This window comes from Haliotis asinina, chromosome 6 (assembly GCF_037392515.1).
Source record: "Haliotis asinina isolate JCU_RB_2024 chromosome 6, JCU_Hal_asi_v2, whole genome shotgun sequence".
Lineage (NCBI taxonomy): Eukaryota > Metazoa > Mollusca > Gastropoda > Lepetellida > Haliotidae > Haliotis > Haliotis asinina.
Window position 1 is genome coordinate 6,508,049 of NC_090285.1, and position 23,991 is coordinate 6,532,039.

The 23,991-nt window shown below is 41.8% G+C and overlaps 1 protein-coding gene across 1 annotated transcript; it reads right to left on the bottom strand.

The window, feature by feature from the left end:
* Positions 1 to 1,254: 1,254 nt before the first annotated feature.
* LOC137288145 (circularly permutated Ras protein 1-like) lies at positions 1,255 to 23,990 on the bottom strand. The gene is made up of 16 exons (XM_067820559.1): positions 23,457 to 23,990; positions 22,944 to 23,002; positions 21,675 to 21,770; positions 20,639 to 20,844; positions 19,322 to 19,513; positions 18,166 to 18,381; positions 15,166 to 15,317; positions 14,408 to 14,608; positions 14,198 to 14,282; positions 13,603 to 13,709; positions 12,671 to 12,819; positions 12,173 to 12,469; positions 5,399 to 5,522; positions 4,251 to 4,347; positions 3,725 to 3,829; positions 1,255 to 3,304 (listed from the first exon to the last, which is right to left on the bottom strand). The coding sequence occupies exons 1-16, from the start codon at positions 23,546 to 23,548 to the stop codon at positions 3,218 to 3,220; spliced, it is 2,265 nt and encodes a 754-aa protein (XP_067676660.1). The 5' UTR covers positions 23,549 to 23,990; the 3' UTR covers positions 1,255 to 3,217.
* Between the last annotated feature and the right edge of the window lies 1 nt (position 23,991).

The window sequence follows — 23,991 nt, forward strand, 5'->3', positions numbered from 1 at the left end:
TGTTTTTGTTTGTTTTGTTCTTGAAATTGTCCTGGCACATGATCATCAGCAAATAACGTTGCTTTTAGCAAGACTGCAGCTGAAGGTCAGCAACAACTCAGCAGCACGGACTACATAACATAACACACTACATAACACCCAAGAGACGTGTCTTTTGGCCTTAAGCCCATTTCTGCAAGGACTGGTACTTGATCAATGTATGTTTCCCAAGTTCGTCCATTTTCCATAGGTCACAATGTTTAGTGACCTAACTCCTACTATACAAGGCTCAGGGGTTATCAACTAGTTCTCATTCAATGGATGTTTGGTATTACTCCGATATCCAAGGCTAACATAACATCTTGCTGACAGTAACTGCAAGCAGTTGGCAAATGAAATCCATTATGGATAAGACAATATGCACACTGTCAATAATCCTGTGCTGAAACCTTTAATATATGAGGGTTTCAGATAATAATATAGTCAACTAGGATTGCCTCAAAGGCAGTAATGATGGTCTTCAGACTTCCCCCATACACCCATCGTGGTTATCTTCACTAGAACAGTTTCTTTGGACGCCAGCTGGACTGTCCATTTCAGTTGTTTTTACAGTAATTTGGCTCTGATTCAACACTGCTGACATGAACACAAAATTCACAAACTGCAGAAAAACAAAGATGAAGGCATAGTAAAATATACAACCTACTGGAAAGATTAGAGCCTAACATGTCCCGAACACTAATTGTTTGATTGTAGACCTAAGAACAGAGGAGGTATGGCATGTCATAGGTTCCCAATTGCTCGGGTTGATGCTCATGCTGTTGGTCACTGGATTTTCTTGTTCAGACTCAATCACTTACCTGCTAACCCAGTGTAACATAGGTATGGCCTGTCATAGGTTCCCAATTGCGCAGGTTGATGCTCATGCTGTTGATCACTGGATTGTCTGGTCCAGACTCTATCATTCACAGACCGCAGCCATATAGGTGGAATATTGCTGAGTGCGGCGTAAAACTCAACTCAATGTTACAGAAAATTTGACCAACTTCCAAGGGCGATAACTCCGAAACTATTGACGATGTTGACATGCCTTGAACAAATTAAGTTTTCCAGGGAATGGGCTTTCTAGCGGTGTATCAAACTTGATTGTGCTATATGCTGTTCTGGAGAAGAAGATTTTCAAATAAAAAGAATAATAAGAACCGGATAATAACAATAGGTCTTCCAGACTTTTGTCTGACTTTTACATCTTTACCGAAATAAAAAAAGAACTCGCTCTGATAAATATGTTTATTGTCCAGTTAGGTGTCACATAAATGAAGTATGAAAATAGAAATATTAACCAAACAGCAACAGCATAATAAGGAAAAGATTGTAACAATGGGACACTCATGCCTCAAGCAGACCTGGATCAGGATAGTCAGACACAACAAACTCTTGACCTAATTCAGCGTGCAAGGCATTTATTGTAGGATCCATGCACCAAGAGATCAACAAATATCATTAAAAAAAAAATAGTAAATTGTATTTACCAAAACTTGCTCACCTGGGAAAGAATGACATATGATAAGCAACCATGTGTTCCCATTTGGAGAGATGAAACATCACTTCTAACTGTAATAAAGGAGTTGTTTACCCATCTAGCTTATCCTTACTTAGTTTCTTCAACAAAAATTCTTTAAAAGAAGTTACTAAGATTGGGTCTGGTAACTCATGGACTCTATTCAGGTTGGTCCTGAGAAGAACCTCGGTATGCAGGTCTACCAGGGCCTGTCAAGTTCAGGTGATATATTGCTAATCGAAACAAAACACTTCATGGTTACACAACCAGCAGCTTTCGTTCACACCTCTTTCTGACTATGTATACATACTATGTTTGAGTAAAGACAGAGCTTCAGTCAATATCAGTTACGTACAAAAAGGCATTCATGTTACATGATGTATCTGGAGAAGTTTTCCCAGGTCCAAGAGATATTACCCAATTCAAAAGGTGGCCAGGTAAGCGCAGGACAGGTACCTAGGTTTTAAACTTAGACAAACAAACATAAGCCAAAGATGATGCATTTCCAATGCATTGTACAAAACCTATGCAAAACATCTGAAATGCTCTAGCATACAGGTGGCACTTACAGCATAGTACGCCCGAACCACTAATCTCCAGAGACCGATATAAGGAGGTTGTGCCTTGGATAGATGACACACAACATATGAATACATCAAACATCAACATATAATGTCTCATTAGCCTTACAACAGTTGAGTTGAAAAGAAAGAAAATATTACGATAATCAAAATATTTTGTGATAGAGTGTATAATTAAAGATATAAATGTGTGGCACATATGACAAAATTGGTCCAAGTCCTAGAATTATTTCTGCATGAAATCCCTATGTAGACATTGAAAATATGCCAAATGAACATGATGAATGCCTCAAGCTGCTTTCCTTCCAGAATAAGTCTTTGTTCAAGTAGTTAACCAAGTCTGTGCAAAACAGACTGTGGAGACAATGTAGTTCACCATCCTCTTCACAAAAGTCACATCTTGGCTACATCATGAGTTAGTTAACTGTTTAAACTTTCAAAATTAATACATTTCCCCAAAATGAAGACTAAATCCTGTACCATAATCATGAAGCAGTATTTACATCTGTTGATTCATTATCAAGAGAAAAGAGTTGGAAAACAAAGCTGTTGATCGGCAAAAATGTGTATGTAGTAATGTTTATACAGTAGTTGTCCAGGTTACCACGATCCAACATAGCAGGGACTGGCTGTTTATCTAGAGCAGTAATATTATATAACAACCTATAATGTTTCTGCTGTCTTATTTCTTCACGAAGACCATTTAATGAAGAAATGCAGCTGAATCTATCACAGTCTCTATTGTGTAAAAATATTAAATGAAAACAAAACTACATACAAACAATAAATGTCCAAAACATTGATAACAGATGACTGAACTGCAGCACAATAAAACAAGCTGTATTTCTTAAATCAGATTATGAATATATAATCAAAGCAGTTCTGTCAACCTTCAATCAACAAGGAAAAAACAAACTTACTTCAAATAATAAGTCATCAAAAATTAAGAAATCAGAATGCTGGATGACATCCAATAGTTTTGATGAAATGCTTAGCATTCTAACTCTGTCATGAAGGAATATTAACATCCATGTCAAACACAGGATTTGTGTTAAAAATATCACAAAGAAGGGAGGCGTTCATGCAGTCGACTCCTTCAGTTGAGCCTGTTGCTGCTGATACGTGATTGAGCATATACAGCATTAGCCATGTCATCCTCCACTTCTGACGTACGTGCCCGGATCTGAAACAAGTCAAGGTCATGAACAACTGTGAGCATGAAAGTCTCTTAGACAAGGCTAGAAGTGAAACACTAATGAATGGTTTCCCAAACCCCTCCAGATGAACCAGATTAAGATTATATTAATGATTGAAAGAAAGGTGATTAATTCCTAAGAAATTGCGTGAAGCTCATATCTGCTGTCCCATGCCATGACATTAATTGCTTACAAGTGGAGCAAAACTTGACTCACTCATTCACTAATCCCTATGACCTGAATGTCAAGGTCAGAATCTCTTTTGAGATATGTCTCAAGTCATGGTCATCAACCGAAGCGATTGCCATCAATATTCCTGATGAGTCACAAGTTCGTGTCACCAGGAGTGGTTATTTAGGAAAACGGGAAATATTGCAACCACAGAAAATCCAGCCTCATAAATTCACCTTTTTCACTTTCTTTTTCATGACTTTCACCTGAGTGGGCAAGACTGGTTCATCATCCTCGTACTCCTCATCACTGTAGGTTGTCCCATGACGAGACCGTTCAGACTGAAAGAACAAAACATGTTGATAAAGTACTTAAGATAACAAAATTCAAAGTCTGCATATATCTCATAACCAGTGTTTATGTACAATTACACCGAGGAACTCTACCTGATGACGCAGACAATCAGAACTGCAACATAAGTCATGTCTTGACCAACAGTGTGTGGAACTGAATAATGGGTTGAAAATCAAAGAACTATAACAATGGTATCCAGCAAGACAACCAAACGAAACAAGACCATATTTAGTAACCATACCATCAGGCAAATACTGTGTTCTTCATATTGTCTTGACTGCATATATTTTCCTTTACTTTCATCATCATTATAATCATTAACTTGTTTCAAGGAGTGAGTGACAATGTAACATCCAGGGGTTTTCATGATGATGCCTGGAATGAGGAAGGAAGCATATATGATCGTACCGACTGGGCTTTGCTGACATGGTTCTCCACTGTCTGGATCTTACTGAAGATTCTCCTGTACCAAGCTTTCTTGTCAGGGCCACCTTCTGCTCTTTGTCTGTCACATAAAACAAAAAATCAATACCACAAACTTACCAACTTACGACTTCATGTATTATCTACAAATTACAAAAATAATACAGTGTTTCATCAAATTACAAAAACAACTGCTCAAGAAACTGAATGAACAGTTTTTTGTGTGGAATAAGTTTCAAGTACAGATGTTAACACAGATGTTTTTCCAATTACTTACAAAGACTGATGTCACATGTATGTCAGGTCACCCTAAATCAAGACAGCTTTACAAGTTCATAAATCTCCGAGGTGTCAAGAAGCTTTTGTTGGTGGGTGGGTTTGTTGTTTAACACTGCACTCAGCAATATTCCAGCTATATGGTGGTGGTCTGTAAATGATCAAGTCTGGACCAAACAATCCAGTGATCACCATCATGTGCACTGATCTATCCAACTGGGATACGATGACATGTGTCAACCAAGTCAGCTAGTCTGACCATCCAATCCTGTCACTTGATATTCACGCAAAAAGACTAGTTCTACTTCTGATCTTCCCGGATCACCAGCTTTTTTAATGTCCAGTTAGATCATTAAAGTCATTATAGTATATGTGAGCAAAACAACAGCAGCAGCAGAACTCAAATTCAAGTGAACATCCAGCAGCTATCCCTCACTGGTCTGTAAATGTCCGTTACTACTCTGCCCCCCGATTCCATTTGCTCTTACCCATGCTCAGAAACAGACTTCAACAGTCACACAATCTTCTACAAAAGTATCCTTTGGTGCAACTTCCACCCATACAAGTTTCCATTCCTATGACACAGCCTTAGGAATGGGTAAGAAAAAATAAAACGTTTATCTGTCTCAAGACTGATAAAGAAGATGATCTCACTTAGTTAAATATACTGGACAAAAATAGTTAAGGATATATGTACATTTTGAAATTATTAATAATCATGTATTTATTTATTGACCCACTGATAAAATGTCAATTATACAAATACCAAAATTCCCAACTTAAATTGTCCAGTATATATACAGTTTCTGGACGCTCAGGTTGACAAAGTTAGTCAGTTATTGTATTTGTATACGTACGCAGATCTCCAGGCCAGCCGCTGGTTCATGAGTGCAGCACCTCGTGACATAGTGTACTCTCCATCAAGGGCAAGATTGGCAGTCTTCTGGGCAGTATGGGTGCCCAACACATTCAAATCAATATCTGAAAGTTCAGAGTGGGGAGACTATGCACTTCTCATATTTTGCATTACAAGTAAAACATACAATGTTCTGCCCCAAATGTACCATAACGTTCATATTGCTGTAATTGCTACACTGCCAGCTCTATCAGCTCTCCAGTCACGTGGCTGTCAATTCAGCAGTTTCCATCAGATATGATTACTTTGAAACTTCTGACTGGCTAGAAACAAGTAATTTTTGAGAATATGGTAGAATTCCAATTCCTATGATCTAAATTCATCACTGCCCATAAAGGCAATTGGAACCATCAGGAAAAGAAAAGTTATTAAAATCTAAATATTTTAGATATTTAAATACTTACCTTACCATAGGTCTTATGCATATTACCTCTAGCTTCGCTAAACGAGATCAGACAGTCGTTGATTCGCCATCCCCTCGATGGCTACCTCATGTAATCTACGAATGTAGTCACGGAAGTGACGTGATCTCTCCACTCGCGCGAGAGCGCAGAATCCAAAATTCACTTTTACCGTCAACCGGAAGGTCCGAAGAGTCCAAAGTGGGGAGGAGCATCCAGCGTTGGGAGGGAGTCACCGCCCTATGGTAAGGTAAGTATTTAAATATCTAAAATATTTAGATTTTAATAAATTTTTAACTTACCTTACCATAGGTCTTATGCATATGGCTTCGACAGATGGATGGTGGTGTGGACTCCAGAGGACCATCCCTCAGCAAACAGTGCACATGCATCAGGAGAACTCGGGAAAGCCAATGTCAACGGTCTCAGGATAATACCTGGAACAGGACAAAGAGCAACCCAATAGAACTCCAAAGAAAAACCGACGCACCCTGGGGGTGAGGTTAATCTTAAGACCAAAGGTAAGTAGAAGTGTAGTTACCTAATGGGCGGATGGTCGGGTAAGTTGCTGAGCAACCACCAATGGACCAAATGACTGTAATCCCTCCACGTCTTCAACTGCCAAGTCCCTCAAGTAGTGGGATGCGAAGACAGTTGATGACCTCCAGAAACAGCCCTCCATGATCTGCGGTACTGTGCAGTTCCGATGGAGGGCCATCGTAGACGCCAAGGCCCTGATCTCGTGCGGGTTACTTGCTACCGGATGAGGCAGGTGCTTGTCGTCATAGGCCGCCAGGATAGTCGATCTGAGCCAGAGGGCAATAGTATTTCTGTTTACTTCACCTTTGCAGGACACGGCAAAGGGAATGAATAACCTTTTGCGGGATCGTCTCCTAGAGGCTGACCTTTTAATATAGCATCTGAGAGCCCTGACTGGACATAGCAGCTCCTCCTCCAAGTCATGATGACCCAAGATCGTAGACAAAGGAGGGATGGAGAATAACCTGTTAGGCTGCCCGGGAAGCTGGTTCTTAGCCACAAAATCCCAAAGCAAACCCAAATGAGCACGTCCGTGTCTTGACTGTTCAAATCGGATCTGAGTAACGTCAAGAGCATGGATCTCGCTGACTCTAGCCGCTGTTGCCAATGATAGTAAGAAAACCGTCTTCTTGGAAAGATGTTCAAAGGAGGCTTCTTCTAATGGCTCGTACGGCGGCCCTCTGAGATGTTGAAGGACAACATTAAGATCCCAAGCTGGAGGACGAAACTTGGTCTTCTGGTCTTCCAGCTTGAAAGCTTTGAGAAGCGCAATAAGTTCCGGTATCTTGGAGATCTGTGAATCTGACTTGATAGCAAGGACAGAATTCAAAGCTGACAAATAGGTGCCTAAGGTACTGCCTTTGAGATGTCTAGAGTTCCGTAGGTAGAGAAGGAACTGTGTCACAAACTGAGGAGATGCTGCCATGGGATCTTGAGATCTTCGTGCGCAAAAATTCTCAAAAGAGCGCCATTTGTCGTCATATAAAGAACGGGTAGAAACTCTATGCGCGCGAGCTATAACGTTCGCCACGTGCGCAGAGTAGCCCTTAGCCTTTAATGCTCTCTGCAGATGACCCATGCGTGAAGATGGAATCGCCGTGGATCCGGATGCAGCTGTCGACTGTGTGGATGTCGAAGCAGATGCAACCACTCTGGAAGTTTGTAAGGGTCTCCGCTGGCGAGCCGTCGAAGATCGGGAAACCACGATCTGGCTGGCCACCAAGGTGCGACCAAAAGCAGTCGGAGGTTCTGTGTCAGTCTGATCTTGGCGATTACATCCGAGAGAAGAATTGGAGGAGGGAACGCATATGCGTCCAGTCCTTCCCATGATAGAGACATCGCGTCGACTGCCCACGCCTGTGGATCCGGCACGGGAGATACGTACGTTGGTAACTGGTGATTGAAACTGGTGGCAAAAAGATCTACCAGTGGTCTCCCGAGTTGCCAGCAAATCTGGCGAAATGCGTCCGGATGAAGCATCCACTCCGTCGGGGATGGTTTGCCGGGGCGCGACAGGGCGTCTGCCAGAATGTTTTTGCAGCCGGGAATGTGACGAGCCGCGATCACGATGCCGTTGCTGTCTACCAGATCCGCTAACAGGAACATCTGGTCCAGAAGTTGTTTGGACCTGGTTGTACCCTGATTGTGAATCACCCACACGACCGTGGAATTGTCGGACGCTACCAGGAGTCTGGAGTCTGTTAGGACCGGTAGCCAGTGGCGAACCGCTAGGATGACTGCTTGCATCTCCAGGCTGTTGATATGCCACTCCTTTTCGGCGTCTGACCACAGCCCTGAGGTTGTCTGGCCGTTCAAATGAGCACCCCATCCCAAGAGGGATGCGTCTACAAACAATTCGTGGTCGTGGTTGAAGTTTGTCAAACAAACACCGGCGCAGACGTTCCACTCTACCGTCCACCACCTGAGGTACTGATGCAGGTGCGGGGGTAGAAGAAATGACGACTGGAGGTCGTTCTCTCGAATGAATGGTAATAGGAACCTCTGTAGTGGGCGCAGCATAAGCCGTCCTCTGAGGGTGAGGTCCTGGGCCGACGTCAACAAGCCCAACAGAGACTGCCATTCTCTGAGGGTGAGAGGTAGGGACAGAGCTCGATCCGTAAAGGCGAGAATCTTCTGCCATCGATCGGGAGGGACCCTGACTAGATTGAGCCGAGTCAGGAACAACCCCCCAATGAACGTTAACTCCTGCGTTGGTTTCAGTTGCGACTTCTCGAAATTGATAATCCATCCCAACTGTTGAAGTAGGCGTGTGGAGAAGTCCAGTTGTTTGCGTAGCAACTGAGGATTGCAGTGATTTAGAAAACAATCGTCGATGTAAGGATCGAAGTCTATCCCCCGGAGGTGCAGAAACCGGGTGACAGGCAGTGTGACCCGAGTGAAAAGCCACGGGGCCGTAGAAATTCCAAACGGCAGCACTCGCCACTGGTAGTGTACTCCGTTGAATATGAAACGCAGGAACTTCCTGTGGCGTGGGAATACAGGAACGTGCAGGTAAGCATCCTGTAAATCTAGGCTGGCCATCCAAGCTCCGGGTGACAATTTGGCTCGGATCTGATCCAGTGATGTCATTCGGAAATGCGGGGGCTCGGCTAAATACAGGTTGTTGAAAGTCGCCATGTTGTGAATCATCCGCATTTTGGTGGAACCTTTCTTGGGTATCAGGAAGATGGGTGAATAGAACCCCGGGGAGAGATGGGGTTCTGACACTATCTCTATAGCATGTTTTGTTAATAAAATGTTGATGTTTTCTAGGATAAGTACCTGTTGATCTATTGAGTACCCTCGTGACAGGGGAGTGGTAGTCAACGGCGGAGCTCTGGCTAGTGGTAGCTTGTAGCCGGCTCTCAGGATCTTGCAAACAAACGGGTCTTCCAGGAATGTCCAGTTGGCCCAGAAGATCCCTAGTCTCCCACCTACAGGGGTCGGATGAACTGGTACGACTGGGGGTGGGAGGTCCCAGTCGTAGTAGTCCATAGCTTCAGCGGCCGGAGTAGGGACGCTTGCCCCTACCTCGACCGGACGTAGCTGGGGCATCCCTGCCACGTTCTTGAGGCTTGCGCTGGACATCTGAGTCTTTGGTACGACCTCGTCCCCTCCCAAACGAGGAACGGATCGACTCTCTCCTGGGTACATATCTTTTCTTGGCATTACCCCTGGCTCGGCCACGAAATGCAGAGCCCAAGGCCTCGAAAGTTGACAGCGCCACTTCCGTGTTAGTAAGTTCGGCATGTTGTTTATACACCGACGGTATCTTTTCATCAAAGAGGAACTTAGACGTAAATGGTGCACGAAGAAGTTGACGTTTAAATTCCTCTTGCCAAGAACAAGCATCTAAAAATCCAGATCGGCGCATAGTAGTAGTCATGGCTAGCGCCGCACGTAAGTGTCCAAGTAGGTCATGGAGTACTCTGCCTTGCCAAGCAAAAATGGTAGTTAAATGATCCACCCTCGAGGCTTTATCCTCTGACAAATCCAAGGCTGCAGCGGAGGTGGCTGACGCAAGCGCCGAGATAGGTTTAAGCATACGTTTCAGTTCAGTATCAACAGCTGCTAACTTTGAATCCTGAACTCTGTAAGATGACGGAGTTGAACTTGACAACCTCTTAATTGAATCGTCTAGCGCCGCCCCGTTGTCGGCAAAATCCAGACTGTGCACTTTATAATCTGATTTCTTAGACTTCGACGCTTTGATGGTCGGATTTAAGGATAACTTCGCAAAGTCCGAGTCTAACAAAGTAATCGCATCCGCCACCATAGGGTGTGGTGGAATAAGTAACTCAGGAGTCAAGTGAATCGACGCCGGGTTGTTTGAATCCGAAGAAGGGGAAGGACAGTCCGGTAATCTGTCGGCAATCCACTCAAAGACAGCAGTTAAGGGAAGATAGGTGCCATCACTATCACCAACATTGCCAGGTTCCTCCTCATAGTCTGGGCAAAAGAACTGTTCCTCGTGTTCCTCCCAGGAAATAGAGGTTGATTCTCGTCGCTGACTCGAGTTGGAAGCAGAGTTCTTAGTGTTAAATTCTTTGCCGGAAGTCCGCAGTGGTTCCGGCGATCGCGAACGCTGGGATCTAGAGAGACGTCGTGGTGATCTTGACCGAGATCGCACTCTACGTCTACTTCTGGTACGTGAGTCTTCCTCTAAGGAGCGCCTTGGAGAGCGGGAAACCGACCTGGAGCGCCGGCGCCTGCTACGGTGTGGAGAACGAGAGCGCCGACCCTTCGGGGACCTAGAACGAGATCTGCGCCGGGAGCGCTCAGCCTCTAAACGACGAGCGCGCTCTTCATCCAGCTGGCGCTGTAACATTTCTTCTTTAGTCAGCGTATGAGACACTCTGGGGATCCGATAAGACGTAGTTATAGGAGCAGGGTCCGGCAACAATATTGGCGCTGGCGTTGGTACAGGCGCTGGCGTCGGAATAGGCGCTGGCGTCGGAATAAGCGCTGACGAAAACACCGGTGCTGATGTAAACAAAGGCGCCGGGACAGGCAGAGGCGCTGGTACAGGCAACGGCGCTGGCGTAAGTCTAGGCGCTGTCGTTGGTAAAGGTGTAGATACCGAGGTAGGGAGTACAGCAGCGCCCGGCGTCAAGAGAGATCGCAGAAGCCTCTGAACTTCAGGATGGGATAAGGCATCCGGGTGAGATAAATCTACAAAGGCGTCCGAACACGTAGGCTCTGGAGAGGAGCGCGCCGGCGTAATAGATGAGCGCTCCACACTCGGCGTTGATAGTGGTATTGAAGGCGGTGGTAGATCTTGGTCGTCAGGTAAGGATCCCAAGGAAGACGCTGGCGACGACATTCTTCTCTTACGTTGCGTAAAACGTTTCCTCCGAACCGCCAAAAAGGTCTTGAAATCGGTGAGAGATAACGCTTGACAGTGTAGGCACCGACTATCGATGGAACAAACAGCGGACGCACAATCCGGACACCAGGGATGTGGGTCCTTGGCTGATTTCTGCCCCTTGCAGACAGTACAATAGTGTCGAGTCATACACAGAACTGTAACAGACAAGAAACCACGACTTGACGACATGTTAATACAATACTAGGAGGAAAACCCCCTACATAAAAATGTAGAAAGTAGTTGCACCCCTACGTAAAAAATAGGCACACCCGTAAGTGCGGGGCAGCGAAAAATAACAACCACAATGGCTGCCTTCGCTACGCTGAAATTCATGGCAGAAAAAAGTATGCTAAATACCGAAAACACAAGTGAAAATGACCAAGCATGGGCAGAAACATGACGGGCAAACCACCAACAAGATGAACTACCCTCATGGACGCCATGTCGTTCTCACCTCCGACATGGCCAAGCCAAGCCTGAGTGAGAAAAGAACAACACGAGGTAGCAAGGTAAGCACATTAAATGCTTGTATGACTTGACTTTGATACATAATGAGGGGATACAAACCATACCTACCAAGGAGTAGCAACTTTATTGAAACTACACACAGTAGGAAAAAAAACTGCAAACCAACACGTCCGTTCGCACGAACGCTAAAGGTAAAAGTGAATTTTGGATTCTGCGCTCTCGCGCGAGTGGAGAGATCACGTCACTTCCGTGACTACATTCGTAGATTACATGAGGTAGCCATCGAGGGGATGGCGAATCAACGACTGTCTGATCTCGTTTAGCGAAGCTAGAGGTAATATGCATAAGACCTATGGTAAGGTAAGTTAAAAATTTACTTTGGCCTACTCATTATTGATGAATTTCACTTCACTATAATTTTATGGACAGGGACACCTACTTTTCTCAGCAACATCCCTGTCGTGTGTGACTGGTTTGGTCTGTGTGAGAACACGCAGTGCCTTCATGCCCTCAGTGTCTGTGTATCTGATCTGTAGTTGGAAAGGAAGCTCTGCTGGAACTGACTTCTGCTGTGCAGCCTCTCCAGCAGATGTAGATGATGTGGTAGGGACCTCAACATCTGCAGCTGTGTCAGCACAAGGTACAGCTTCACCCACAGCATTAGCTTGAGGCATAGGAACAGCTCCAGCACCGACTTCAGCACCATCTTCTGTCTTCTCATCCTCCACAACTTTAGCTACGAAGAAAACAAATATATAGTGAGTTGGTATGTAAGCCCCAATCAACAATATTTCCAAAATAACAAAGATTGACATTTACCACTTGAAAAGCAAAGATGGCACGGGTGCATGTATTTCAATCCTAAGACAATCAATTCTTAAAGAGCTTGTAAAACTGACATCTTGACACAGTAGACAACTGAACTTTCCCAACTCACAGAGCATCATGTCCCTGCTGGCTGCTTTCTTCTCCATTGTCTCAGGTCGGATACCATATTCAAAAGTTATCTCAGTATCACATGTTACATTGCCGACTTCCCGCACAACTCGACTCTCCTTCGTGTCGTCATTCTCCTGATGAATGTATCTACAGAAACACACAGTAAGCATAAACTTGGCATGTAATGTCTATCATTATATACATCATCCATACATAACATTAACACAGACTGATGCGGCTCTACATTTACTTCTATATCTTTGGTTTAACAAGTAACAAGGAAGGGTGTATTAAATCCAAACCAACATTTCAAGATAGTTCATCTTGAAATGATGTTGTAATACTTGTATCACAGTACAATACCACTATGATCACATTCAACATTTCACATAAAATATGTTTCAAGTAACCGAACAATTATCCAGACTTTGTTTCTTGACCAGAGAGACTGTGAGATAGCCTAGAGGTTAAATCTTGCCATACCAACCAGGCACTAATTCCCCACAGAGATACATTGTGTGAAAACCAATCTGTTGTCCCCTCCCTCGATGTGTCCGGAATATTGCTAAAAGCAGCAAACGATTAAATCTACTACCTCCTATCTATTCAGCTTGCATGTACATGGGCCGAAACTCAAGATGTGACTACTTTGACTATCCCTTCTATTTTTAACTCACCACCATAAAACATATCGTAACAAACTTGTGATATGTGACTGGAGCTGACAAACCTATTAACATAATAGAGGCCAATCAGGATTCAAAGCCATGATTACAGGCTTCTGGCAAGCCTGAGATAATGTTTGTTCCACAAAATGACTTTAGTCTTTAACTATTCTTGCGACAATGATGTATGACAAATGAAGTTTATGAAGAATTATATTTGGCAAAAGTACTTCCCTCCAATGACTGTACAACAATTCAAACTCACAGCTGCTTGTGTAGGATGAACGTGGCCACTACATTGGTGGCAATGATGTGATCTGCCAGTATAGTGCTGAATTCCTGAGTGAGTTTCAGAGGATCCACAATGTTCACCTGCAGATCATATGAAACATGTATGAAATGAGGAAAAGTCTTACACAAAATGTACAGGGACCACATTAAACTAGAAACTTAGTGAACAACATTTGTTACACACACAAACATGAATAAGTCAAACTGTTTTATTTGTCAAAAAAAAACATGCTCCATTTCATAGTTGAAATGCATGAAACATAACTATGGTTATAATCAACTAAAACTTTCCTGTCAGCTAGCTATAACCCCAGTTTACCATACTTCATGAATTGTGCACATATACATCACAATCATCTCTCTTCACTTCTAACACTTTCAACACCAACAGTTCTAGGAAATCTGGATGAATTTTTCATCAAAGAATTTTACTGTCTTAAACTACATGCAGTTTGGGCACTGGTATGTCTGTTTTCACTCCAGGAGGAACCAGTCCATGTATTATGAATATGTAAAGTAGTGATGTTTTTCCTGTCTAAAAGTCAATATTTTACAACAAAAACACTCACTTGCCCTCCAGTTTTATCTGCCAACTTCCCCAGCTCGACAAGTTTGCAGTCAGTTCCCTTGATGGTCACCACAGAGATAGACACACTGGAACACAGCAACACAGCAACACATGAATCAGCCATGAAAAATGTTAAAAATTGCAGATGAAAGATCTTAAAACAACAGCATTTCTCTAGCATTTGTCAAGGTTATGTATCATTGCATCTTACCCCTGCTCCATGGCTTGTGCACCGATGCCCTCGTAAAAACTGCCTGCGTCAGAGTCTGGTGTTGCGTCATCCAGCTTCCCCATTCCAACATTAGCCATTCCATCTGTACAGAGGATCACCTTTGACCCCGGGTGTCGAGATGCCATGGCAACAGCAATAACAAGTGTTGGTCCCAGAGCTGTGGCTCCTCCCTCCTCAAGACTAGCAGGATGCAACAAATAAACTACATCAACATTCTGCATGAAAATAGAATTACAACCAAGTTAATGCAGGGTTCAGAAACAAAATTATAATATTAAAGAGTAAGCATCGACTGCTTGTTGGATAATTATCCAAGCCATTGTAATTAATCAAAGTTAAGTGTTGTTCTGGTACCGTACATCCAACTTGAAGGACATGAAGGACTTCCTACTTAATTTCAGTTTCAACAAACCTTTATTCAGGAAGTAAAATGTACACAGTCCACAAAAATGAGGTCTATTACTCTCAGTAGGTCTTGACACCACAGATTATCTATAGTAACATGAAGAAATAGGCTGTTCTTCCACTACTTTAGAGCAGTATAAATAAATTACCCTGCCTGCTTCTTATGAATAACGTTGTTGAGGTGTTAAGTAAACAACAGCACCTCAGCTTGCATAAACATCATCTCAAGCAGACAATCATCAACAGTGACAAAAGCTCACTGACAGGGTGATTATGAATGTTCCATAAACACAGCTCCTACATGATGTTTCCAGTAAATAATATTTTCAAACCTGAACAGTTTATCCCCAAGACTCTTTCTTGTATCCTTAATGGGTTTTGGTGTGTTTAGGTCTTTCCCAAGTTTCACAAGGACCTCCCGGTTTGTCAGTTTGTCCCCAGCAACAGATGTTTCCTCCTCAGTCCCATCCCCAATAACAGTGACCTGCATGAACACCAACATGGTAGGAGATACAACAAATACATACAGTAACTGTTAGGCTTTGTGCTTGCTACACAATAACCATAGTAATAAGAGTTTACAAGCATTAACATAAAACCTTACATCCATAATGTTGCTAAAGTTGACTGAAATATTTGTTTCCAGTAGACTTAAGTTTTCAACACTGTGATGCTGAAGTGAAATGAGAGCAAATGGGATTTAATTCTCCATTCAAGATCAATTATACATCAACTAGCATGAATCGGGGTGAAATTGCTATATTCACCATTACAGACTTTAGCCAGCTTTACAGTGCTGGCCCACTGTGACAGCATGCCACTGAAATATCTAGTTTAACACATTGGCCTCAAGATTCAGATGCTGACACTGAGCCAACCAGTACAAGGAGAAACTACACAAGGTGTCATTACATACAAATAAGACAAAACGACTGTCCTTCCTATGCAATCTGAATCTGAGAGGTTAAATACCATAGGAAGATCATGAGTTTCGTATAATTCCTATGTAATATGACAGAGTGTGGTATTTCATTAATTACCACATTTCACATGTATTCAACTTACAAAATAGCGTATTTTTCTTATTTTTATGGTTTCAAACCAAACCGTTTTCAGAAAGTGAGTGAGTGAAAGAGTTTAGTTTTACGCCACACTCAGCAATTTCCAGCTTTAAGAAGTCTCAAAATAATCGAGTCTGGACCAGACAATCCAGTGATCAACAACATGAGCATCGAACTGCGCAATTGGGAACTGATGACATGTGTCAACCAAGTCAGCAAGCCTGACCACCCGATCCCGTTAGTCACCTTTTACAACAAGCACATTCGCCTTTTATGGCAAGCATGGGTTGCTGAAGGACTATTCTACCCCAGGACCTTCACGGGTCAGTTTCAGAAAGATGTTATGGAAGAATGTTGTACTGTTGTACACTTTGTAAGTGACATCACACTGTACTGACGTCACTAGGTCTGCCTCCTTGGTAACTGGTGTCAAAATGCATGTCAGTTGTCATCACCTCAAAGAGCTTCCTACAATAAACTACTCTGTAGCACCCCGTTTCTTGGTTTGCAGCTGCTATACTCAGCTAAAATCACTGGTGGAAAAATTGTGTTTATGTTTTTCGACGGATATAATGTCACAGTTCGACTCACAACTTAACACTTAAAACAGCTAAACGGCAACATTCATAACGTTAACAATTCCACAATGCATATAAGCTGTAGAATGAATGAATTCGGGTGTTTGTCATGAATGAAAATGTTTCAGCACAGCATGACGTAATTGAGAGGTCATTAGTTATCCAATCAAATCGTTAGAATCCGATGTCAAGTCGTTGCAACTCAGGTCAACACAATACGACTCTTGTGACATACAAGATCAGTCAACTAACCATATGTTGACCACATGGGTAATAATTGTTTGTATCTCCTCATTACTGAGCACAGGCAGAATAACAAAAATACCATTTAACATCTTTTAATACGATGCAGTCAGATATGGAACCATGAAACCTTCTGCTCATCAGGCATCAGTCTAAGTAAACTTAGTCTCAGTGTATTACGTTACACTCCACCACTGAGTCTAACAAAACCTAGTAGGAGGTCATCTCAGGTAACCTTTGAGCAACCAATGACTGTCCAGACAAACGCGAGACAGTTAAATAGATTTAACCAATCAGACGGCTACTATTTTGGGATCGGAGAGACTTTCAAAATATTCAGGTCACTGACACAGATCTCTCCACAAACAAAAATCTGCATATAACACAATTATTTGACCTGCAGTATATACACTTTGGGGTTTCTGTTGACATGGTTACCATTAGCTAATATTTCCGCATGATGACATCCTTGAATATTGCCAAAAACACCATGTTCAGTGACTGTTTACTCGCGTTGTCATGGTTGTACATACACTGTGTGCATCACCCAGAAGCGAGCGTAAGCTAAATAGCATTCGGGATCGTTCGGGTATGAACATTTTCGAGATAAAACAGTAAGCTGTGTTCTGATTGGTCAATCTCAAAGGTTACCTGATGTGACCTCCCATAAGGTTTTGTTAGACTCAGTAGTAGTGGAGTGTAACGAAAAGTACTGAGACTAAGTTTTCTTAGGCTGACTAAACCTTTAAATGATATCACCAGTCACTAACAGGAGTGGGTCTCTGAGCTCACTAACATGGTTGATGCACATCATCATATCACATAGGCAAGATTGTTCATGATGTCATCAATCAGTGGAGTGTCTGCTCCAAACTTGACTAGAAACAGATCACCATTATACAGCTGGAATATTGCTGAATGTGGCATTAATCAACCATAGCAATTGTCAAAATAACAAGTGATAAACAAGTGTTTGCCACAAATATGGCGCCTAAAAAGCGATGAAATATAGATAACATTGACCTTGAAAATAAGGTCACCAAAACTGACTGGTGTCTGCTCAATCCCCCAGTGTAAGCTGTCACCAAATTTGAAGATATTGGGTACAGTAGTTCATGAGATAGAGCATTAACAAGAATCAGAAAAGTGGTCAAAGTGTCGTGGTCCTTGAAAATAAGGTCAAGCTCACCGAAACTGACTGGTGTCTGTGTAATTTCCCAATGTAGGCTGTCACCAATTTTGAAGGTGTCGGTTACAATAGCTCATGAGATATCACGTTAACAAAAATCTGCAAAGTACGGACAGATGTACAGACACTGCTGAATACATAGTCCCCTGCTCCTCCTTGCAGCAGGGGACAACTGGTAATGATAATCCTACATTTGTGTCTATTTACCATGTTTACTCAACATGTCACCTACAAGATGCTCATAAGAGACAGTAACTTTACCTCATTATCAAATGTGATGAGTCCAACTCTACGATTAGGGTGATCCCTCTGCATTTCTTCAAGCTGGTGATCAACTGCAGCTTGTACAGACTGAAGTCTTGACACATAGGTCACGTTACGTTTCTGTCGAGGTAGATACTGATCCTCATGACTGTCGTTTAGACTCTGCATTCTCTTCAACCCACCAGAACCACGTAGTCTCAGTTTGCCTGGAACCTGCAATCATCACAAACAGAGATGTACCAATAGGTAAAACAGGTGTAACAGTATGGCTGACAAAATGTTGCATAATGTTGAAAGTACATTTATTAGAAGTAGGGCAGCAACAGGGCACTATATGAATGGTTTGATTAAAGACACTATATTTCCTGATATGTTGACATACTGTGCCTACCAACATGTCAGCATTCACTGATTCCCAACCCAATAAGGCTTAGCAGTGACATACCTCTGCAGTGAAGCTTCCCAATACACCAACTCACACTGTTCCCTAACACATGGACCATAACAAAGACACTTTACAGCTGAAGCTGTGTAAACCGGCTCTCATCAGAACTGAATAAATAATCCAGTTTAGACAGCATGCCAGATTATAGAGCTGCCACTGTTACCTACGACTAGAACTGAACCAGTTTTGTCATTCTCATATACATTGTTGTATCAGCTGGTTCTCTCAATTAACTGCACACACTGACTTAACTAATTACATGTATAAGTATATCTATACTGAACTAAGATTAACTCATCTTTGTTGGATTAATTGGCAACAATACACATCTGGCCAATGCCTTGCACGCACCACATTAGACAATGCTATTTACTGTGAAAACATACCGGGGTGGCTCATTTCATGCCAAGACCTGGAATTGACAGCTGCCAGACTACAGAGTTTTTAAATGATGATAAATATACAAGCCATGGATGGGACTGAGATTTTATGCTGGTGTAGATAGTTTGCTTGACTGGACAGCTGCCAGTTTTAACAATACACCAACACATATTCCTTTCCAACACAGTAAAGATTGTAGTGACATACTCCTGCAGTGCCATACACTGTTTCCACCACATCAACACACACTACTTCTCAACAGATACTGCTTGCTAAGACATCGACACATATTGCTTCCCAACACAGCAGGACATTGTAGTGACATACCTCTGTAGTGACACACATGCTTCCTGACACATCCACACAGAAGATGACCAGTGACTCTTCTCGTCCACTGAGGCCTGTTGCTTGAGTGGCTGGTGCAGGTTCAATCAGGAATGTGACATCATCCATCTGAGGAATCTCTTCCTCCTCCACATCAACAAGGTTTCTTTCACTGCAGAAGTTGCACTGCCACACCTAATTCATAGAAAAATATCAAATCTAACTACTGTAGATGATTTCTCAAGCTACACTGACCCTGAATGACTGATCATGCTTAGTTACTGCATTTTGAGGATGTAAAACAATGTGCACGATCCCGTAAAGCACAAAACAAAACAAGAGTCATCAGGAGATGACATATCCCCCCGGCCCCTACATATTTGAAAAGACAAATCATCAGACAGTCACTTATTGTGTTTTTTGACCATGTCTGAATTATTTCCATGGAATTCATGAAAAATATAAATGCTATATATCTGTAATCAGAAAAAGTCACCATTTCACGATCTGTCTCATATATCTGCCAAGATGTTTTGAAAGATATGAAATGGTTTTCGAGGTGTGCTCCGGCAATGAAGTCAGCAACATGTTCATGGTACCAAGAAAATAATACATCACAAAAACCTGTAGATACCAAAAGGCCCCACTTTGGGGTAGGGCCACACATATCTACCAAGTTTTACAAACAGATATTAACAAGTTTTTGAGTTCTGCTCCGGAAACGAAACACCTCTCACTTTTGAGACTATGTCTGAAACGTTTCCACGGAAACCGAGAAAATAATAAATCACAAAAACCTGTAAATAGCAAAAAGCACCACTTTAGGTTCTGATATATCTACCAAGTTTTGCAGAAAAATATTGAACGGTTTTTGAGTTCTACTCCGGAAACGAAGCCCACCCCACCATAAGACTAACACCAAAATGTTTCTTGGAAAAACAAAAAAAATATAAAAATATAAATGTCAAAAATCTGTAAATAGCAAAAGGCACAACCATAGGCTGAGATTACTATATGTATCAAGTTTGGCCTAAAAATATTGAATGGTTTCTGAGTTATGCTCCGGAAACAAAATGATTACAGACGGACGGACAAGGCGTCAACTATATCCCCACGCATTATATGCAGGGGGGATAATAAAGGTAGCTGAATATCTGCACAGTATATAAAAAGTGTCTTTTATGCTTCCCTAACTTTGTGTAGGGGAGGTAACTATGAATGTTAACAAGGGATTCAGTTTTGAGGAAACATTCTGACAATATTTGAGAAAACAAGGCCATCATAGATGATTACGTGTATTTTACTGAGAATGATCTTTACCTTGTCTGTGCTGTCTGAAACAATCTGTGCAAGTTTGGAGAGAATAGCCTTGCATTGAGTACAGTACACTGGGTCTCCAGCATGCATGTTGCTTGGGGCAACTAATTCATTTAGCCGAATGGACACAACATTGGTGTCTGCACGCCGAAACTTTCGTGTCTTAGCTGCAGGCCTTGGTGCTGACCGACCTGACTCTGTAACGGCACCTGAAAGAGTGATAGTGTCTAAAGAAAACAACCAAACCTCTGCACTGGTGCTCTGGTAAAGGTCAAGCCTTGCAAATAAACTTGTATACATAGCGCTGAATAGACATGACAGAATAATTTCACATACTAGTATTCTGAAGTCTGAATACAAAATATGTTGAATATGTATCTTAGAATACATCCTCGATATCTCCAGGGTATACGTTCCGAAAAGTCTCCACTATACCCTGGACGCATCTACGGGTCGGCCCGATAATTTTATTACCTCCCTTTGCTGACTCCGCTTTCTCACAGTAGCCAATCAGAGTGGTTGCCGTTATAACCGAATTTGCAAGTGTCAACAAAGATAGCAGTTGCAACTGCGAAGGTTTGCTCGCCGTACGACTCACAATTTGGGGAAATCATACATGCAACTTTATAAGTCCGAAACCTTTTTTTAAAACATATGCAAGAAATCCATCTAATACTTTCAGAGAACCTATGCATGGTTTGTTTGCCAAGTTTAATCGGTTAGAGAATTTAAAAAGCAAAAGTGAGTTGTGATTGGTTCGCTCAAATTCCCAGCGTAGGCACCTGATTGGATAAAATGCCAGCCAAGGGAGGTAATAAATTTATTGGGCTGAGCTGTAGATGCATCCAGGGTATAGTGGAGACTTTTCGGAACGTAGACCCTGGAGATATCGAGGATGCTTAGAATAATGAAGATCAGGAATATACTCACTGCCAATTGTGTTTGAAACTAGCAATATTGATATCTATAAATAGGAATCATTGAAATCAAAACAATTTCAACCATACGAACCATTTGTAAACATGGTAAACCTACTTACTACTTCTGAAAGATGGTCTCTTCCATGAGAATATTTTTTTGCCCCTTTTCTGTCCGGCACCCTGAGGTTGTGGTGGTGGGGGAGGAGGGATTGAGCCTGTGTAGAAAAAAGTGTGACAAGTTTCTTCAGGAAATTGAGCTTACACTATACATTCTGGTATTCAACAGATATTCAAATGAACTGTAAATCATTAAATTTATGTATCATGAATTTAATTCAAGTGAGAGGGTCTAGTGAAAAATGCGTTATAAAATGAATGTGATCTCAGGAATCAGTATTGATGATAAAATCTGACACCCTGAATTTTGATGTTGTTCTTTTTCTTTACATGCTTGTTACTTACCAAACAGCCTGAATTGAGCTTGTGACGAAATGAATGAAAATGCGCTAACAATGTTTTGATTACACTGCCATGTTTGATCACATGATTGCTTGCTACTACTTGTCTTATGACAGCATTATAAATGTTGCAGCATGTCAAGTCTGCTGATGCACTTGAGTGACTTTAAACAGTGACCAATGATTGTAACCAGTGACAATTACATGTGACTTGAGATAGCTGTAATTAGTGCTCATGTCAGACTGAAATGCATCATTATACCAATGCATGATGAGTACTGAAGCTTTTAACACATTAATTTCATGGTTGATAGTACACATTAAGTCAGTTTCATGCCAGCTGAAGGCTGTTAAGATGTTTTAAATAAAAATTTGCTTTCTTTCAGTTCTTTATAACCAGTACAGGTCCGTCTCCCATTCTCACAGGTTTCCTATTCTTGCACTAAACATGTTTTCTGCCAAGATAGCTGTTGCGCATTATTCTGCAGTTGTTTCCATTACTGATGGGTAACTAGGAAGTGGAACCTTGCCAGTGAATGATCAAAATTTTGCAATGTAGCAAATATTTGTGAGTTTTTACCAACTTGAACAAATCATAACTTTTTCCCACCCTTTCCAACAGGATTCCTCTTTCACCATACTTATAACATTACTTCCTCATTATGCCACGATAATGGGAGATGCCACAGTAAGTCAGTGGTGGACAACAATGTTTTTCACCATGCTCTAGAGTGGTAATATACCAGATGGATCAAGCAGTTGATTGATGCAGATGTTAGAGGAGGAGTCCCTTCATTTAAAGACAACATGCATTCATACAATAAGAAGTGTTTGCATTATTTTTTCAGACGATATCCATAAATACCGTGAAAATAGGAAACACCAGTATATGTGTTCATTAAGAAGGAATTATCCATATCATATACACACCTGAAGGGACTGGAGCAGGCTTCCTACGATCATCTTCATCCTCATCTGAACTTGAGGAGCTGAAAAATATTGAACCACTCCAATACTGCTGATGACCCAATGGTAATCATTAGTAATACATGGACATACATGTTAATAGCATTTGTTCACAATGACACAGTTACCCACATGTATCCTCAGTTTCGAATAAAACAGTGACTATGAATAAATGCTGATACAGAGCTTAAGAGGTTCATGTTTTGACCCTTGAAAAAATCATACTCCTGTATTCCAAACCCGTAAACACAATTCTATTTAAGCAATCATGTTTTTTCAGATAGCAGTCTTTACTCGTGCTATAAAACGATGTGTTGCGTTACACAGACACTGTAAATACATGAATGATGGCTTGTCATGTGGTGTTTCATGGAAAGCTAGTGGCGTGCTATCCAAACACAAAGTAACGAACTTTACATACATCTCATGACTTCACATGTTCACAGATTTCTCGATGACAGTACAAAGCAACCTTACCTCACGTCCATTCCATGGTCATATTCGTCGTCAGACACAAATTCAAACTCTGGCTCTACGTATGCGTAAATATATGGTGACGCAAAATTCATTATGGATAAAAAATTATTGGATCGGATTAAAAGTATAAACCTAAACCTAAGTCAACTTTGGCGTTACGTTCGTAAACAGATGATATGCTAACTGACACTCACAAAACACTGCCACGTTTTGGGTGATAAACACTCCACTACATATATATTCTTAGAATATCGTAACCTATACTTCTATTATTAGATCCATACTCATGGAGTATGGTGATACGCATTTGACAACCACAGCGTTTTCTGTCCCGGAAGTTTACGTTTGAGAGCAGCGCGCAAGGATACCAAAGTCATCTCAAATTTGTCTTTAAATTTGTTGTAGATCAGTGCTGTGGGACGAAACTGTCTAATTATTTGTTCACATATATTTTATTACACAAGCGATCATAAACATGTAGAAATAAACTGAACAGTGTCGTGCCCTCTATTCATGCTAGTGTCGTCATAAACCA

Bases quoted from the DNA above. Each gene is read 5' to 3' on its own strand.
- LOC137288145 (XM_067820559.1), bottom strand. From the start codon at position 23,548: ATGAATTTTGCGTCACCATATATTTACGCATACGTAGAGCCAGAGTTT. The intron at 23,003-23,456 runs GTAAGGTTGCTT...AATATTTTTCAG, and splicing joins GACCATGGAATGGACGTGAG to CTCCTCAAGTTCAGATGAGG. The intron at 12,820-13,602 runs GTGAGTTTGAAT...GTGTTTCTGTAG, and splicing joins TTCATCCTACACAAGCAGCT to ATACATTCATCAGGAGAATG.